The sequence below is a fragment of the Vespa crabro genome, chromosome 2 (assembly GCF_910589235.1).
Source record: "Vespa crabro chromosome 2, iyVesCrab1.2, whole genome shotgun sequence".
NCBI classification, from domain to species: Eukaryota; Metazoa; Arthropoda; class Insecta; order Hymenoptera; family Vespidae; genus Vespa; species Vespa crabro.
In genome coordinates, this window is record NC_060956.1 from 1,390,001 (window position 1) to 1,406,290 (window position 16,290).

The 16,290-nt window shown below is 29.1% G+C and overlaps 3 protein-coding genes across 4 annotated transcripts in view; all 3 read right to left on the reverse strand.

The window, feature by feature from the left end:
• LOC124421612 overlaps nucleotides 1-16,290 on the reverse strand; it is a 271,374-nt gene that overhangs the window by 87,630 nt on the left and 167,454 nt on the right. Inside the window, exons 1-2 of one of the 2 annotated variants that reach the window (XR_006941706.1) lie at nucleotides 1,621-2,576; nucleotides 1-584 (exon numbers count right to left, since the gene is read on the reverse strand). The exon at nucleotides 1-584 is cut by the window's left edge and continues 6 nt beyond it. The exons of the other annotated variant lie outside the window; for it this stretch is intronic. The gene's annotated coding sequence lies outside the window, so the exon portion shown is untranslated. Of the gene's footprint in view, nucleotides 585-1,620; nucleotides 2,577-16,290 lie in introns of those variants that run through there. 2 annotated transcript variants of the gene reach the window in all.
• Nucleotides 9,051-10,515, reverse strand: LOC124421610 (elongation of very long chain fatty acids protein-like). Its single transcript, XM_046956984.1, has 3 exons — nucleotides 9,732-10,515; nucleotides 9,323-9,625; nucleotides 9,051-9,225 (listed from the first exon to the last, which is right to left on the reverse strand). Exons 1-3 carry the CDS (start codon nucleotides 9,900-9,902, stop codon nucleotides 9,058-9,060), a joined length of 642 nt encoding a protein of 213 aa, XP_046812940.1. The 5' UTR covers nucleotides 9,903-10,515; the 3' UTR covers nucleotides 9,051-9,057.
• LOC124421605 (elongation of very long chain fatty acids protein AAEL008004-like) lies at nucleotides 13,307-16,188 on the reverse strand. The gene is made up of 4 exons (XM_046956981.1): nucleotides 14,693-16,188; nucleotides 14,212-14,486; nucleotides 13,795-14,097; nucleotides 13,307-13,703 (listed from the first exon to the last, which is right to left on the reverse strand). The coding sequence occupies exons 1-4, from the start codon at nucleotides 14,733-14,735 to the stop codon at nucleotides 13,536-13,538; spliced, it is 789 nt and encodes a 262-aa protein (XP_046812937.1). The 5' UTR covers nucleotides 14,736-16,188; the 3' UTR covers nucleotides 13,307-13,535.

The window sequence follows — 16,290 nt, forward strand, 5'->3', positions numbered from 1 at the left end:
CGGCTATCCGAGATGATTCCTAAGAAACGCCGAGAGAAGAATGGTAATCACAATTTCACTAATTCAACCGCACAATAAATTGGATGGGAAAATAAACGAACGAACGAACGAACGAATAAATAAATAAATAAATAAATAAATAAAGTCTAAAATACACCACTTTCTCGATGGTCCGTACGTACGATCGTCGAACACTAAAACCTTTTGGTTTCATCGTCTTTCTTCTTTTTGTCCTTTCGAAAATCGTTTTTCACCATTTCTTCGAACTTTCACCATTTCTTTCTTTCTTTCTCTCTAGATCTTTATTTCTCTCTCTCTCTCTCTCTCTCTCTCTCTCTCTCTCTCTCTCTCTCTCTCCCTTACACACGAACACACGGATACACGAATACACAGTTAGCTTGAAATATCCTACGAAATTCACAGCTCTTCGATTATTCTCCACGGGAATTAGCATTCGCGTGCTGAATCCTGCACGCTCGTTTCCCGTTTAACGAGCGAACCCGAACGAAATATATGGTGAGAGGGCGTCGAACGACGCGAGCCGAATCCAATATGCAAAACAACACACTGCACAGTTCCGGATCCTATATAAATCCAGATTATTCTTGATATAACTCGAAGTTAAGTGGGACCAGATCTAAAGGTCCCTAACTCAACTTGTAAAAATAATTTACTTGTAGATAAAGAAAGTTACCCTTGTGCGTCCAAAAAAAAAAAGGGGGAAGAAAACAGAAAAAGAGAAAAAAAAGTAATAACAATAATAATAATAATAATAATAATAATAATAATAATAATAATAATAATAATAATAATAATAATAATGATAAATAATACAGGCGTCTTTTGCGTGAATCCTTTTCTATAATACGTCTTTAGAAATCCTTCTTCTCTTTTTTTTTCCTTTTCCTTCTTTTTTTTTTTTTTTTTATTTCTTTTTCTTCTCTGGATTTTTTTTTACTTTTTTTTTTTTTTTTTTTTTTTTGTTATTTTTATTTTTAAATGACGCTTTTACTAGATGGATGCGGTCGTTCGAAACTCGTTTGGCACCACCAACGTACCACCACGACTACTATCTTCTCAGACTTCCTTTATACGTCATCGAATCTGTACGTGACGATATATGTATACGTATCGTCGGCGAGTAATGTACTCTCTAAATCATACGTAGAGAGCACGATGAGATGGGAAAATAAAATACGAGCTTTAAACAAAGTACTCCGTTAACTCCTCTCCTTTTTTCTCTCTCTCTCTCTCTCTCTCTCTCTCTTTTTTCTATCTTTATCTCTCTGTATCACTTTAGAAAACACGTCAGAGAGATCAAAAGAGCGGTTAGAATATCACATGTGAAAAGAGAAGAAGGAAGGAAAAAAGAAAAAAGAAAGCAAAAGGGAAGATAATAATAAGAAGGAAAGGAAAGGAAAGGAAAGAAGAAGTAGAAGAAGAAAAAGAAGAAGAAAAAGAAGAGACGTAGGAAGAAAAGAAAAGGTAGGAAAAAAAAAGGAAGAAAGAACGAAATAACAAAAACAACAAAAACAACGGCAACAACAAAAATGATAATGATTCACGCAAAAGTATACGATAAAAAAATGATCCAAGTGATTGAATGAAACTTTATCAAACATTATCCACAGCACATCCAATCATCATAAATCCGAATCCAAATATCACTCATCACGTAACATATCCCTCGAACACGAACAACGAAGGAGAATTTAGTATTAGTTAATGTGAGATAGAAAAAAATTTCATTAATATCCCCGTTAGAAGAAATCCATTAAATAGCTCCGTTTTGTCTACTCGTCTAACGGGAAACAAGTGGAAAATCTCAACGCAAAGTCCGACGGTGATCGTAGTGGCGCGCGGCGAGCCACTGACTACTACTGCCTCCTCCAATTCCACGCCTTTCCCTCTCTCTCTCTCCCACCCTCTTCTCTCTCTCTCTCTCTCTCTCTCACTCTCTTTCTCTCTTCTCCACCTAACTCCCCACCTCCGACCCTCTTTGGTAGCACATCCACCCTCCGGCGGCGCAAACGCCGGCCTGCGTTTTCACCCACCCTACGCCCATCCACCTTCACCCTACCGTGCTATAGGATTCACCAGACTGACTGTGTTTCACAACTTCTCCTTCCCTATTCCTCTCTCTCTCTCTTTCTCTTTCTCTCTCTCTTTCTAGTTCGACCACCAGTATCTCTCGATTCCTCCTTCCAATCTCCTCTTCATCTCTCTAACACAGCTCTCTTCCTTCCTTTCATTCTCCTTCTTCCTCCTTCTCTTCTCCACTCCCATCACTACCATCACGACCACCACCACCACCACCACCCCAAACCTGCTACCCCTCACGCTCCATTGGCGATCCAAACCGCTTTCTGCACCGTCTGAGCTCGTAATTGTTTCGTGTTCTCGCCCGTTTGTTCTTCCACGTTGGTATCCTTCAAAGACAAAATGCTAGTGAAATTCCGTAAAGCCAAACTTGCGTCCTTCTTCTTCTTCTTCTCTCTGGATAAGGGGGGAACCATCCTATTCTCAGCACATGCCGAACGTTCGTTCGAAGAAGGAAAGAAAAAAAGAAAGGGAGAGTGCGGAGGGGTGAGGGCTGGGGGGAAGGAAGAAAAAAGAGAAAAAAATTAAGAAATCTTAATTGCACGATATACTACCAAGGATATAATCCTCTACCCTTCTTTCATTGATCCCAAATGATTTCTCTTTCTCTATCTCCGAATCCATCATTGTTTTCATATATATGTATATATATATATATATATATATATATATGTGTGTGTGTGTGTATATCTAAATGCAATTATTTTATTAGATTTTGATCTTCAGTTTTTCATCCTATAACAAATCATATATCTATTAAGTATACGGCACTCGGTTAAGACTCATTTTGATATTCCTAGGTATTATATATAGATATTATAACGTTTATTTATACTTGCGCATAGTTTTACATTACGCGTTCTCGTTACCATAATCGCTGAAATTCTTCTTTCGGAAAACGTAAACTACTTTGGCGTATTCGACTTTAACGACGTATAAAAAAGAAACTCCGATGGTAAGATAAAAGTAAGAAGAAAAAAAAAAAAAAAAAAAGAAAAAACAGAAAAAAAAGACAAAAAAACAAAACAAAAAAAAAAAAAAACAAGAAAAATAATAAACGCCCATTCAAACAATGTGAAATAATAATTTCGTTTTATCATCGTGAACTAATTGATATTGTGAAAAAATCTAATTGTAAGTACGTAGCAAATAATGCGATTGTAATTTATTTGTCAAATGTTAAGGTTTCATGATTGTTGAAAAAATGATAAAGAAGAATGTCGCCTCTCTCTCTCTCTCTCTCTCCCTCTCTCTCTCTTTAGTTTTTTCTTTTTTTTAAATCTAATAAATCGAGACGACCGTCTGGCCATACCGATGGAAATTCACACACCTTGGTTACAACTCAGTGCAAATTACCTTCGAAACCGCTGTTTACGCCAGGGATGGGAAAAGAGAACGGACAGAGTTTCGAACAAAGACACGAAGTAATAAAATAAATTGTAGCACTTAGCGTGCGGATAGGGGTGCGGTAGAAGGGCTAAAGGCCGAAGAGTCGACACAGAGTCACGAGCTGTGTTACCCCTCTTGCCTACTTTATCAGAAAAAGCAAAAGGGATCGAAGGCGAACTTTGCCAATATTTCGTCTTTTTCTCTTTCGTTCATTCGTTCGTTCGTTCGTTCGTTCGTTCGTTCGTTCGTTCATGCTTGTATTAACAAATTTTTTTTTCTTTTTTTATCCGCGTGAAAAGCCGATAAATATAAAAAAAGGAATTATATTCAATATCAAACGATTGTCTATTTATATCTTCGGATAAGCCATTTAAACAAATCGAATAATTCCTTTTTATTTCTTTTTCTTTTTTTCTTTTTCTTTTTCTTTTTTTTTTTTTTTTTTAAGAAATTCTTTTCCCCGAGATAAAACTCGTTAAACTCGTTTAAATAATATTACTGTTTTAAAGTAAGTACGCGAATTACTCGTCGTGATCTCTCATGCGAAATTTACTGCAGACAGAGGCTTCCCGAAAAGCCAGAGTTTAAGCCTCGATGGTCTCTTCTCGCACGAAGTAACGTCAACTAAAGGTTCTCGATACATCCTTTTGGCAACTTGAAGGATTTGTTTTATCCCATAATCCTGATTACCGCCAGTTGATAAAACTTGAAAACCCATTGGCCAGGATCGAAAACGTATTATAGATCATGCACAAGGATAAATCGCGAAAACTGGACAGATCGATTATGACGCGGTGTCAATTATTTTTCTATTTTTCTCGATCGATACTACACGTAAAAGCAAAAAAAAAAAAAAAAGAAAATAGGAACAAGAAGAAAAAGAAAAAGAAAAAAAGAAGCAAAAAAAAAAAAGAAAAAAGAAAAAAAAGAAACAAAACAAAAAGCAACAAAACAGAACGGAGAAGACAAAAAAATATGAACCCTTCTAAAGCAGTAGGGTATTTAACGTAAATCCCTGGTAACTAGTTTCGTTTGTGTGATTTCAACGGGAATCAATAATCCTCTGCTATGAATTCGAATAAAAAACTTTCTCGTCGCGAAAAACTCCAAAGCGTCATGGATTTTAACTATACTTCAAATTCTTTTTCACTTGCCTATTTCACCTAGCCGACATTCTTTTGCCGTGTGCTCCGCACGATCGAACGTAAATATGCGTAAAGCTAAAATAAGACCAAAAGAGAATATATACTCGACGAGAAAATTCGAAAGTACCAGTCCGACATGTTGCCTCTATTTTGTTCAGAGATAAAATGAGCGAACAAGAGAGAGAGAGAGAGAGAGAGAGAGAGAGAGAGAGAGATAATAGAGGGACAATACATACGTAACTACGAAACCGGCCATTCGTTATCTTCCACTTACGGTTGCAATGTATAAGGTAGCAACGTACGAAAGAGAGAGAGAGAGAGAGAGAGAGAGAGAGAGAGAGAGAGAGAGAGAGAGAGAGAGAGAGAGAGTAGGAACTGTTTTCAGACTACGAACACGTAACACAGGACAAAAGCAGTAGCGTTGAAGACTAAACATACTAACGAATATAATGAACGTATGGAATCGTGTCGTGTCTTGTGATATTACTATCCCTTCTTTCTCTCTCTCTCTCACTCTCTTTTTCTCTCTCTCTTTCTTTCTCTCTTTTCATGCCATTTATACAACATCCATGCTCGTGTTTTCAGAGACGTTGCAAAGAAAACCCACCAAAGATATTCTCGAGAGACGAAGGAGGATCCGTTTAACGAGCATATAAACCTGTTCAGATATCGTTTATTTCTGGGGTGCATTAACGTAATTTTGTCATCGTTACACCGTACGTTACATTCAACAGGTAAACTCTCCTTAAATAGTCTTTTATTCTCTTGTTAATCGAATATCTCTATATTATTTGCCACTTTAAATTCTACGAAATGTTTACGAACTCGTAAACATTTGATTGAATAAAATCAAGTTGTCCGTTCGTTTATAATAAAACGTTACGATAAAATATAAAAAAAGTAATCCTTTCTTTTTTTTTTTGTTTGTTTTTTTGTTTTTTTTTTTTTTTTCTCTTTTGATAAAACATTTTTCACGGAATATAAAACTATTTCAAGAATTCGTAAAGTCCGATTATTCGTTTCATCTTTGGAATGAGATCTGGTCAAGAATAACGTCTGGATTAATTATTGCCGCATACGGTTTTCTCGAAATATTACGAAATTTTTCGTTGAAAAATATGTTACGTATTGTTGCGTCTCATAAAATCTAAAAGTGAAATGAATGGAAGGTACTATCGTTACCACTGATATTTATATACATATATTTGACTTAAACTAATGAGAAAATTTCAGTCTGTGACAATCTACTTCGTCACTATGTTGCTAGACGTCGAAACTTTAAAAACTTCAATATTTCCTGCAAACACGAAGTGATAAGAATATATATATATATATATATATATATATATATATATATATATGTTTTAAAATGCAATTCATGGCGTTTAGGATCCACTAATTAGCTCAACAGGCGAGTCTTTAAGAGAACAAGATCTATTTTTATAAAAATTCATTCTGTTAAATCCTTCGAATCTTTGTCAATTCGTAATACAATATATTATTTATTAAATTTTTAAATCAATCAAATATTGTCAATCAAATGTTATTACTATTTTGTATTCACGAATGAAATGAGAACGATAATGAACTAATGTTTGTATACGGATAATCAATAAATTTGAAATTTGATTCGAACGTTTCGTATTTTTCTATTAATTTTCTTTTTTTTTTTTTTCTTTTTTTAATATTTTGCGTCTATCACTCAAACGAAAAATCCATTTTTGAATCAACACATCATTTCTGTGGAAAAATTAATCAAATTGAAATCTTCATTTTTAATATTCACGTTATAAATAAATCAACTTGATATTTTTTCCATTTTTAAAATCAAGTAAAACTTATTTGTATTAGATACGTATATGTAAATAATAAACATTAGAACCTATTAACAATTTATATTTAGATATTTTACATTTAGATTAACTCTGTCTCCTTCTTTTTTTTTTCTCTCTTTTCTTTGTAATGAATAATTTTTCTTATAAAAATTATAAAACAAGATCAAATTGATTAAAAGATTAATGAATATTACAGGACCATGAGATCACAAGGATATAATATATTTGTTTGATTTAAAATAATCGACGATATATTTAACGTATTAGATGTCCTATTTAAATTCCATACTAATGATAAATTATCTAAATCTAATATTCATAATTTCAATGATGATAAATATAAATTTATATCGATCGATGATTTTTTCAACATATCGATTAAATCGAACTAAAAAAAAAATGGTAAATGTAAAATATTACGTGAATAATAAAATTGATTAAAGGTAAAAAATTAAAAGTAATTTTTTCATAGGCTTGAAATTTAATGAATTTACAAAGATTCAAATATATATAATTCAATGACGTACGTATAATGTATGACACAGATGCAAAAATGAAATCAATCGATATTTCTATCGGAGAATCAGATTAAACCAGATTAAACCAGAAAAATATTTTTTATCGTTCATTCTATTGCAATTATATGTTTTAATTAAATTAGAAGCATATTTGAAATAAATCCCAAGTTATAACTTTACACTAAACGGATTTTTGTTTTATTTTACGAATGAAAATACGTAATATATCGATAATAAATGCGATAAGCATCACATCACTAAATAATAAATTTATGTAAAATGATGAAACTCGTAGCGACAATTTGAATAACGTCGTAATATCTTATGAAAGTAATTATGAACTAATAGGGTTTTATGTTTTTAATATATCGTGAACCAAACACAAGAACGAAATAAAAATATGAATAAAGAATAAAAATTATTGTACACAGCTAACTAAATATTATCAAAACTTTTAACTATAACTCAGCAAATTCAATTGCTTTTTATATTAATCTCTTTCTTTTTTTTTAATCATCTCATATTAAGAATATCATTTGTTATATTTTAATAATAAAATAATACCTTTTTGATATCACTGATCGACAGAATAAGAAAAGGAGGATGATGAATACATTGAATTTTTCAAAGATTCACTTTTTCTTTAAAAAGTATAAATAATTATATTACTTATCGGCGAATTTGTAAAAAATGCAGTCTTAAGAAAAAAAAAAAGAAAAAAGAAAAAAGAAATAGTCAAAAGAACTGTAATAAGCGATGTACTACTTATTAGAAAAATTCGAAAACACACGACACAAGACATTTAGCAATAAAAAAAACTTCCACTAATAGCGTTTTTATTACTACTATCATAAGAGACATAATTAACATTTTTACATTCAAGAATAATGAACTTTTTAAGTAATACACGTATACAAACGATGACAACTACAAGGAAAAATAACGTATTATTGCGTTAAAAGTTTTACATAACACTTATGCAAATGTATATTCCCGTTGATGATTATTTATTAGATATTCTATAAAAGAATATTAATATTACATAATTCATATTAATTATAAATTATAAGGAAATGATTATAAGAAAGAACAATTGAGATGGAGAGAGTGAGAGAGAGAGAGAGAGATAGAGAGCATAAATTTAATATTCTACCTTAGAATACGTAACAGATACATAATAAATAAATATATTTTCGAACGATTCATCATCTAAACATATATTCTCCATCTATAATACTATCAGAATTTAAAAAATATTATAATATAAAAATATATGGATACCATCTTATAAACAATGTAAAATTAGAATAAAAAAAATATCAATGGTTTATGATAATTACAATTAAACGATCTATTATTTTTCAATTTGATCATTATGATGAAATTATTTTTTCATGATTACCCGCGCTATAGACTATAATAAAAAATGTTTAAATGTTTAAAACATTATATTAAATTTAATGCATCATAATTATTCATAATGATATAGAGAAAAAAAAAAATACAAATTTTACATACGAACGAAGGATTAAAGTTTTTTTCCACTTAGATGTAATATATAATTCAAAAATATTGTGGCGCGAAGCAAAAAATTTATGTAAAAAGGATTCTATTACCGATGAGAAAATTTGTCCAATATGTTGTCTCTATTTTTTTTCGTTTATGAAATAGAGAGAGAGAGAGAGAGAGAGAGAGAGAGAGAGAGAGAGGGAAATTCTATTTTTGAAATAATACAAATGTTTGAAATTATTATTTTTTATATTACATCTTTCGATTAGTTCGATTTCATGCCTATTTATCTATTACATTTTTCTTTAATTTATCCTTTCGAGACATATCATTTGTCATATTCAGATTGTATAAAATCAATCACAGAAAAATAAAAAAATTGATCTCTTTAAATTATACCAAAGGATATGTAACTTATTTTTATTATATATAATACAAAAGAATTAACAAATGAATAATTGTAGAAAATAAAATTATATATATATAATATTATTTATTGTATATTCTATCAAAAAATATTCATATTACATAATTCAGATAGATAGATATTGCATATTAACCTTAATTTTGTTTCGCTTTTCTAATTAAATAGTTTTTCTTGTAGAAATTATAAAATAATATGAAATTAACAGCACAATTAAAAATTATGAAAGGACCAGGAATTTTAGAATAATTACAATTCGGTGAAAGCGTTTGCATGATGTGAGGAATCAATATTATGAGTTGTATCTGTTTAGAAAAATAAAAAAAATCAACAATATTATCGAAACGGTTGAAATTCTAATGAAGTTTCATTGCAATGCAAATTTTATTATGTAGTACTCACCATTTGAATGATAGTAATTAAAAATTTAAATTGATTAATGAAATTTTTGATATTTGAACTACATGTACTAAGAAAATAATACGTGTACATTATCACGTGTACAGTACAATTCACTAAAGGAATAAATGTGCCCATTCCATCGGAGTAATATTTTCCAAACACCCAACCGATGAACACTGTTGAGACATGGTGATACAAATGCAAAAATGAAATCTGCCGATTTTTCTTTCGGAGCACATATATTCCTGTTTCTATTAGGTCAATATGTTTTAGTAACATCGTCCACCAGCAGCCATTTAACAACTATACACAAGAACATTTGTTATTCGTCAATATATTATTAAAGAATGCTTAAGATTTTTAATGCATTAAAATATATCAATGATATGGAATAGATTTCAAATAATACCTCTAATTTGACAGGATCCGTACTGTAAGTGATAGGTTCGCAATATATCGAAAGGCTGGTAAACCAACCGCCCTTTATTAATTTATACACAATAAAACTGTTCATCATAATTTGAAATATATTGTAATATTTAATAAACGTTTTTAACGAATATGGATTTCTATTCTTCATAAACCGCGGTCCACACACGAAAACGAAGTAAAAATAACAGAATAAAATAAATACGATTGTATAAGGTGAATAGATTATCCAATCTTTAACTCGTGGGTCTATAAATTAAATTTTAGAAAAATGATTATTCCCTTTTTTATGTATAATTATTTTCGATCAGAATTCCATTTTCTATGTTTTATAGATAAAAAAATCGTTTCTTTTACATAATCAAATAGAATTATTCGAAGATAATAGATACATCGAATTTCGAACGATTCACATTTTCTTTAAATCGTTTTAATATAAATCTAATGATAATACTTACCCTCGTATCCTACGATATATTGATATACTTTATTTAATAAATCCATTTTAGGATTAGAATGAAAAATAAATCGTTAGTTTTATTCTCACTAGATACGTAAAAGAAGCAATAATTATAAATATACTGCCTATATAAGAGATTATAAATGACTAAGGTGGATAAAGAAATACTTTTGAAACTAATTGAAATAAGTATTTAATATTAATTTCGTAAGCCCCACTACAAAAGCGACAAATAATACTTTACATTTTTAATTCTGTTATAGCCATCAACAATAATTGAAATAATGAATTCTCGATTTTAGTCAAGGAGGTCATATATATATATATATGATATATATATGATATATATATATATATATATATATATATATATATATATATATATTATGCGACTTACCTTTTTTTTTGACTAACACATATTACCCAATAAATATATTTTTCAAAATATGACGCACGATCACTAATTGAGAATTTTAACACTTTACGATTATTAACATTGCATAAAATTTTTATTCATTGTGATTAATACGTACGCTTATTATTTTAATTGATTTAATCTTTACGATAAGATTATATCTAAATAATTGCCAGCATTAGATTACTGTAACAAACGTATCAGATGGAAAAACTTTTATAGATTGAACATGTTAATTTTAATAATTTATTATATTATAATTATTCAAAGGAAATAAAAAACGATATTTATACTCGAACGAAAGAAAAAAATTATTATCACTTTTATATAATACTAGATAATATTAAAATAATGTGAGGCAAAAAATAATTTATGCAAAAGACTTGTTCTCGACAAGTGAAACTTGTCCCTTGCGTTGATTTTCTATTTTATTCGCAGAATAAATCATGAATGATACAGACAGAGAGAGAGAAAGAGAGGGAGAGAGAGAGATAGAGAGAGTGAAAAGATACTAAAAGACAATATAAGCGTAACTATTCGTTATCTTCCCATCGTTGATTTTCTTTCTCTTTATTATCATGCTATTTATAGGACATTTATGCTCGTGTTTTCAGAAATGATAAGGGAGAAAAATATTGTCAATAGACGAGAGAACGATACATCGTATTAATATATTATGCATTATTAATCATACATTAATGTAATTTCGTAATTAATGTAATTTAGTCATCGTACATTACATTTCAACGGGTAAACTCATATTAATATCTTCTTTATAGTTCATTGAATATATTTACTCGTTCTATTTTAAATGCTATGAAATCTTTATGAAATTATAAACCATTGATACGTTAAATCAAATCGTACATTCATTAATAGTAGCTCCGATAAAATATACATTTTCTTTTTCTTTCCCTTTTTTTTCTTTTTATCATTGCTGAAGAATAATTGCGCTATGATTGACAATTATTTAACAATATTCCTAAAAATATTCTTTATTTTTTGTTTTCAATTAAGAAATTAAATAAATTATTTGTGATATTTTGAATATTAAAATACTATCGAAAATGTCCTGCTTATAGTTTTTTTTTTTTTTTCTATTTTTTTAAATCATAATTTATTATAATTTCTTAAAAAATAATGATCTTTCATGATTGCAACATCTCGTCGTTGTAACATTATTGAGAAAGTAAATGTGTCATCGCATATTCTGATTTTCAGAATAGGTGGCAGGAATTTTTTTCATTAATAGTTGATTATGTATTAGTAAAATAATGTATTATTATATTTTTGCAACGTAAAATCGGTTGCTTAACGGAGATGATGGACTTTTATTTCTTACATTATTCATTTTTAATGATGAAGGTATATTATGCGCTTTCTCAAATGAAAAACAAAGAGCGCGTCTTATATAAACAACTAATAATTATAAAAAGTCTTATCTGTTTCTTTGCAAATAATTAATGAAAAAAGAAAAACAAACAAAAAAGAAAGAAAACTCCCACAATATAAACGGCAAACGCAATGATAAATAAAATTAATCTAATATTGAATACGTGATTAAGTATAGTTCGATAAATTAGAAAACGTAGGAAACGTTTCTAGAGTAGAAAAAGTAAGAAAACATTTGTTAAAAGTTCGTTGACAAACTCGAACGTAAACATTTCCCTTACGGAGGATACATCTTCGGATGAAAATTTTTCAAATTTAGTACTTCAAGAGTTTGAAGAAAGTTTCAAAGAAGAAGAAGAAGAAGAAGAAGATAATGGTGAATGCGACGGGTGTAAAGGAACAGTACGTTTGTACGTCGAAACAAGACAATTCAATTTGATGTCTTAGACGTGATAAGTGATTTCACGAAAAACATTCAATATTTTTGGATTTATGCGATCTCTCTAGAGAAGGTTTATATACGAGCAAAAGAAATCAATTTTTTTTCTTCCTATTATGTTCGACATCTTTTTCTGTTCTTTTTTTTCTTCTTTTTTTTTTCGTTATCCTACTCGTATCCTCATATTTTCAATCATCTTGGGTCATCTCATCATGGGTTCAGTTTGATTGAGATTGATTTTTGCATAGAAAACATTATTTTCGTTTCCTTTCTCTTCCTGTATTTACAATAAAAAGAAATATCTAGGATTATTTTTTAATTTCATCCTGACCAGAACAAAATATATCTCCTTTGATAAATATATATTCGATAATTCATTGATGCTTTTAAAAAAATAAAAAGAAAAAAAAGGTCAACCATCCAACCTACAAATTAGTCAGTATAAAAAAGAATGTTCATAATTTTGAATGTTCATAATTTAAATAGAGTTTTATATTATTTAGCATATAGTCGAATTTGACACATCTTATTGTATTACTTTATTCACAAATAATTAATTAATTTATAAGCGTAATCGAGACTCATTATAATGGATCCTTGATCTTTATTGACGTAAAGATGAAAAATCTAATTAATTAATAAGTCCGCATTCGAAAATCATTATATCAATAATTCAATTTAAACGATCTATATATTGTTATTTAAATAATATATATATATATATATATATATATATATATAACAGATTCGGGAGAAGAAAATTCGTTTATGGCTCAATTAACCGTTTATGAAAAAAAATAACTAACTTGTAATCTTCATTTTTAATATTCTGTCTTTTGCATTCGTTCCGTTTATTATATACTAACTTATTAGATCTCTCTCTCTCTCTCTCTCTCTCTCTCTCTCTCTCTCTCTCTCTCTCTTTCTGCCTAGTCTACTCTATCAATATCTTATATCTTCCTCCGCTATATATCGAGTTGATAGTAGAAAATAACATTTTCTAACTAAATTAAAATTAACTTTCATATCATTTTATATAAAAATAATAAATGATAAATGTTAACAGTTTATATTTAGATTAATATTTCTTCGTATTTGTAATAGAATAATTTTTTTCATAGAAATTATAAAACAAAATAAAATTAATTAATAGATTGATAATCATCACGTAACTAGGAATAATGGCAAATTCACAGTTCTTTATCCCTTTTTTCCAGATGAAACATATCAATATTATGAATTGTACCTGTTTAAATATAAAAAATGGAGAATATATTTAATCATTCACAAAATTGATATTTCATTATAATTTGAGAATACCTAAATCGTATACTCACCATTTGAATGATGGTAAGTATGAATTTATATCGATTGATTATTTTTCGGACATTTGGTCCGAACGTAGTAAAAAAATAATAACTGTACATCACTACATGAATGCTACAATTCATGAAAGGTATAAAAACAGTTCTTTTATCGATATAGTGTTTTCCGAACAACCAAGAGATTATCAACGTTGAGATATGATGGTACAAATGCAAGAATGAAATCTGACGATTTCTCTTTCGTAATACAAATATTCCTGTTTCAACTAGGTCGATCATTTTTGTTAATAGCACCCACCAGCAGCCTTCTAATATCTAAAGACACAAATTATTACTATCATTTATTCTATTACTATGGCATATTCAATTGTTTTTCTGTTTCTTTTTTTTGGAATCAGATGAATTATTGTCATATATCTGAATTTTTACCTCTGTATCAGTAGAGTCTGCCTTGTAAGAAATAGGTTCGCAATTACTCGATAATATGCTTGATATGAAACCACTTTTTAATAATTTATATATGATTAAACTGTTTGCCATTATTTGAAATATATTATAACATTTTATGAATGTTCGCAATGTATACGGCTTTCTGTTCTTCATGAATTGCGGTCCATAGACGAGAACAAAATAAAGATATAAAAATAGAATAAAAATAACTGGATACGGTGAATTAAATATTATCCAGTTTTTTAATCGTGGATCTGAAAATTTAATTACTTTTATGAAATGTTTCTTTGTTTTTATAATATTTCGAAATTTCACATGAAACTATGTTTAAATGATAAAAGAAAAGAAAATGTTTTTATTTGGCATAATCAATCAATAAAATGATTCAAAGATGATAATTACGTTGATTTTCGAAAGATTCAACTTTTCCTTACGCAAATATAATAATAATGTTACTTACCAACGAATTGTATAAAATAAAATAATGTATTTAATAAATCCATTTTAAATTTTAAGGAAGAAAAACAGATTCTCCAAAAAAAAACAGAAATAGAGAACGAAGGGAAGAATGATAGTCACTGCTTTAATTGTTCACAGACTAATTGAAAAGAACAGTATTACTGCTAGTATTTCCTTTCTTACAGTTTAAAAAGAACTAAAGAAGTGAATAAAATATGATCATTAACGATAATAGAACTCCCCACTAATTCATAGTTCATCCCACCATAAACTTACAGCTCTTTAGTATTCAAGGACATAGCTTATTAATATATTTAACATACAAATCATAAAAACAAGATACTATAGGCGACCCAACATAATTTCTTAAGTCCACCTTTTATATATATAACTATTTTTGTTCATGATTGTTTAACACACACACTCTCTCTCTCTCTCTCTCTCTCTCTCTCTCTCTCTGCCGTCTCTCAACGCTAGTTATAAGAACCTAATATAGACTTTAGTTATACATTTTATGATGATCATTAAAAGAAGGAGAGAGAAAACTATATAGATAAATAAATAGATAGATAGATAGATAGATAGATAGATAAATAGATAGAGAGAAAGAGAGAGAGAGAGAGAGAGAGAGAGAGAGAGAGAGAGGAATAATGCAGAAGTAACTATGAAATCATTCGTTATTTTCCATTCGTAGACTACGTTTAATAATATACTAACACCATTCAAATTCAAAGTAGTGGCATTGAATTTCAAAAATACTATTCAATATAATAAATAAAAGAAATCGATAAGTATCATTTCATATTATTCATTTCATCTTTTTCTTTCTTTTTAATTCTCTCTCTCTCTCTCTCTCTCTCTCTCTCTCTCTCTCTCTCTCTCTCTCCTTTCTAATCACTCAAAAAATTATTCATGCGATTCGATCATTCGCCTTCAAACAAATAACAATACGCATTAATATACCCATAATCAATTAATTCGTTCGATTTACATATAATAATCATAAAAGGGAGCAGTTCGCTGCTCACTTCGAAATAAAGTTAACCATTGAAATAGAGTTACGGTATCGTTTCTCGTTCGATCAAATGGAATCATTCGATTGAAAATTATGACTTCACGTCCATTTTATTACCATGGAATGGATATTTTTCTTTTTCATCCTTGTTTACACTAAACGTTGCATACGGCTGTTATTAAAAATTGACTGAACGGTAATCGTAATTTATTTGATATGTACGGTTAGATCCTCTGTGATACCGATAATTAGTAAATAAATCTCTGTTTCGCGTTTTGTGAAAATGATAATTAATTTAATATGTCTGTATGAGGAAATCAGTAAATCAGAAATTCGATGCAAGCGAACTATATTCTCTCGCAACTCGTTTACTGTTCACTATTGGATTATCATCGAACTCATTTTTTGAATTAATAAACAGGTTGTCGAAAAGATAAACAATTTGGAATTTTTATTTTTAATACTTTGTTCTCCGGTTTGTTCGATTTTCAAATTATTTATCGATTAAATCCTTCTATAGTTTATTCTATAGATCAACGTTTTCTAATCCCTTTGTTCAATGTTCAATTCACGTTTCTTAAATT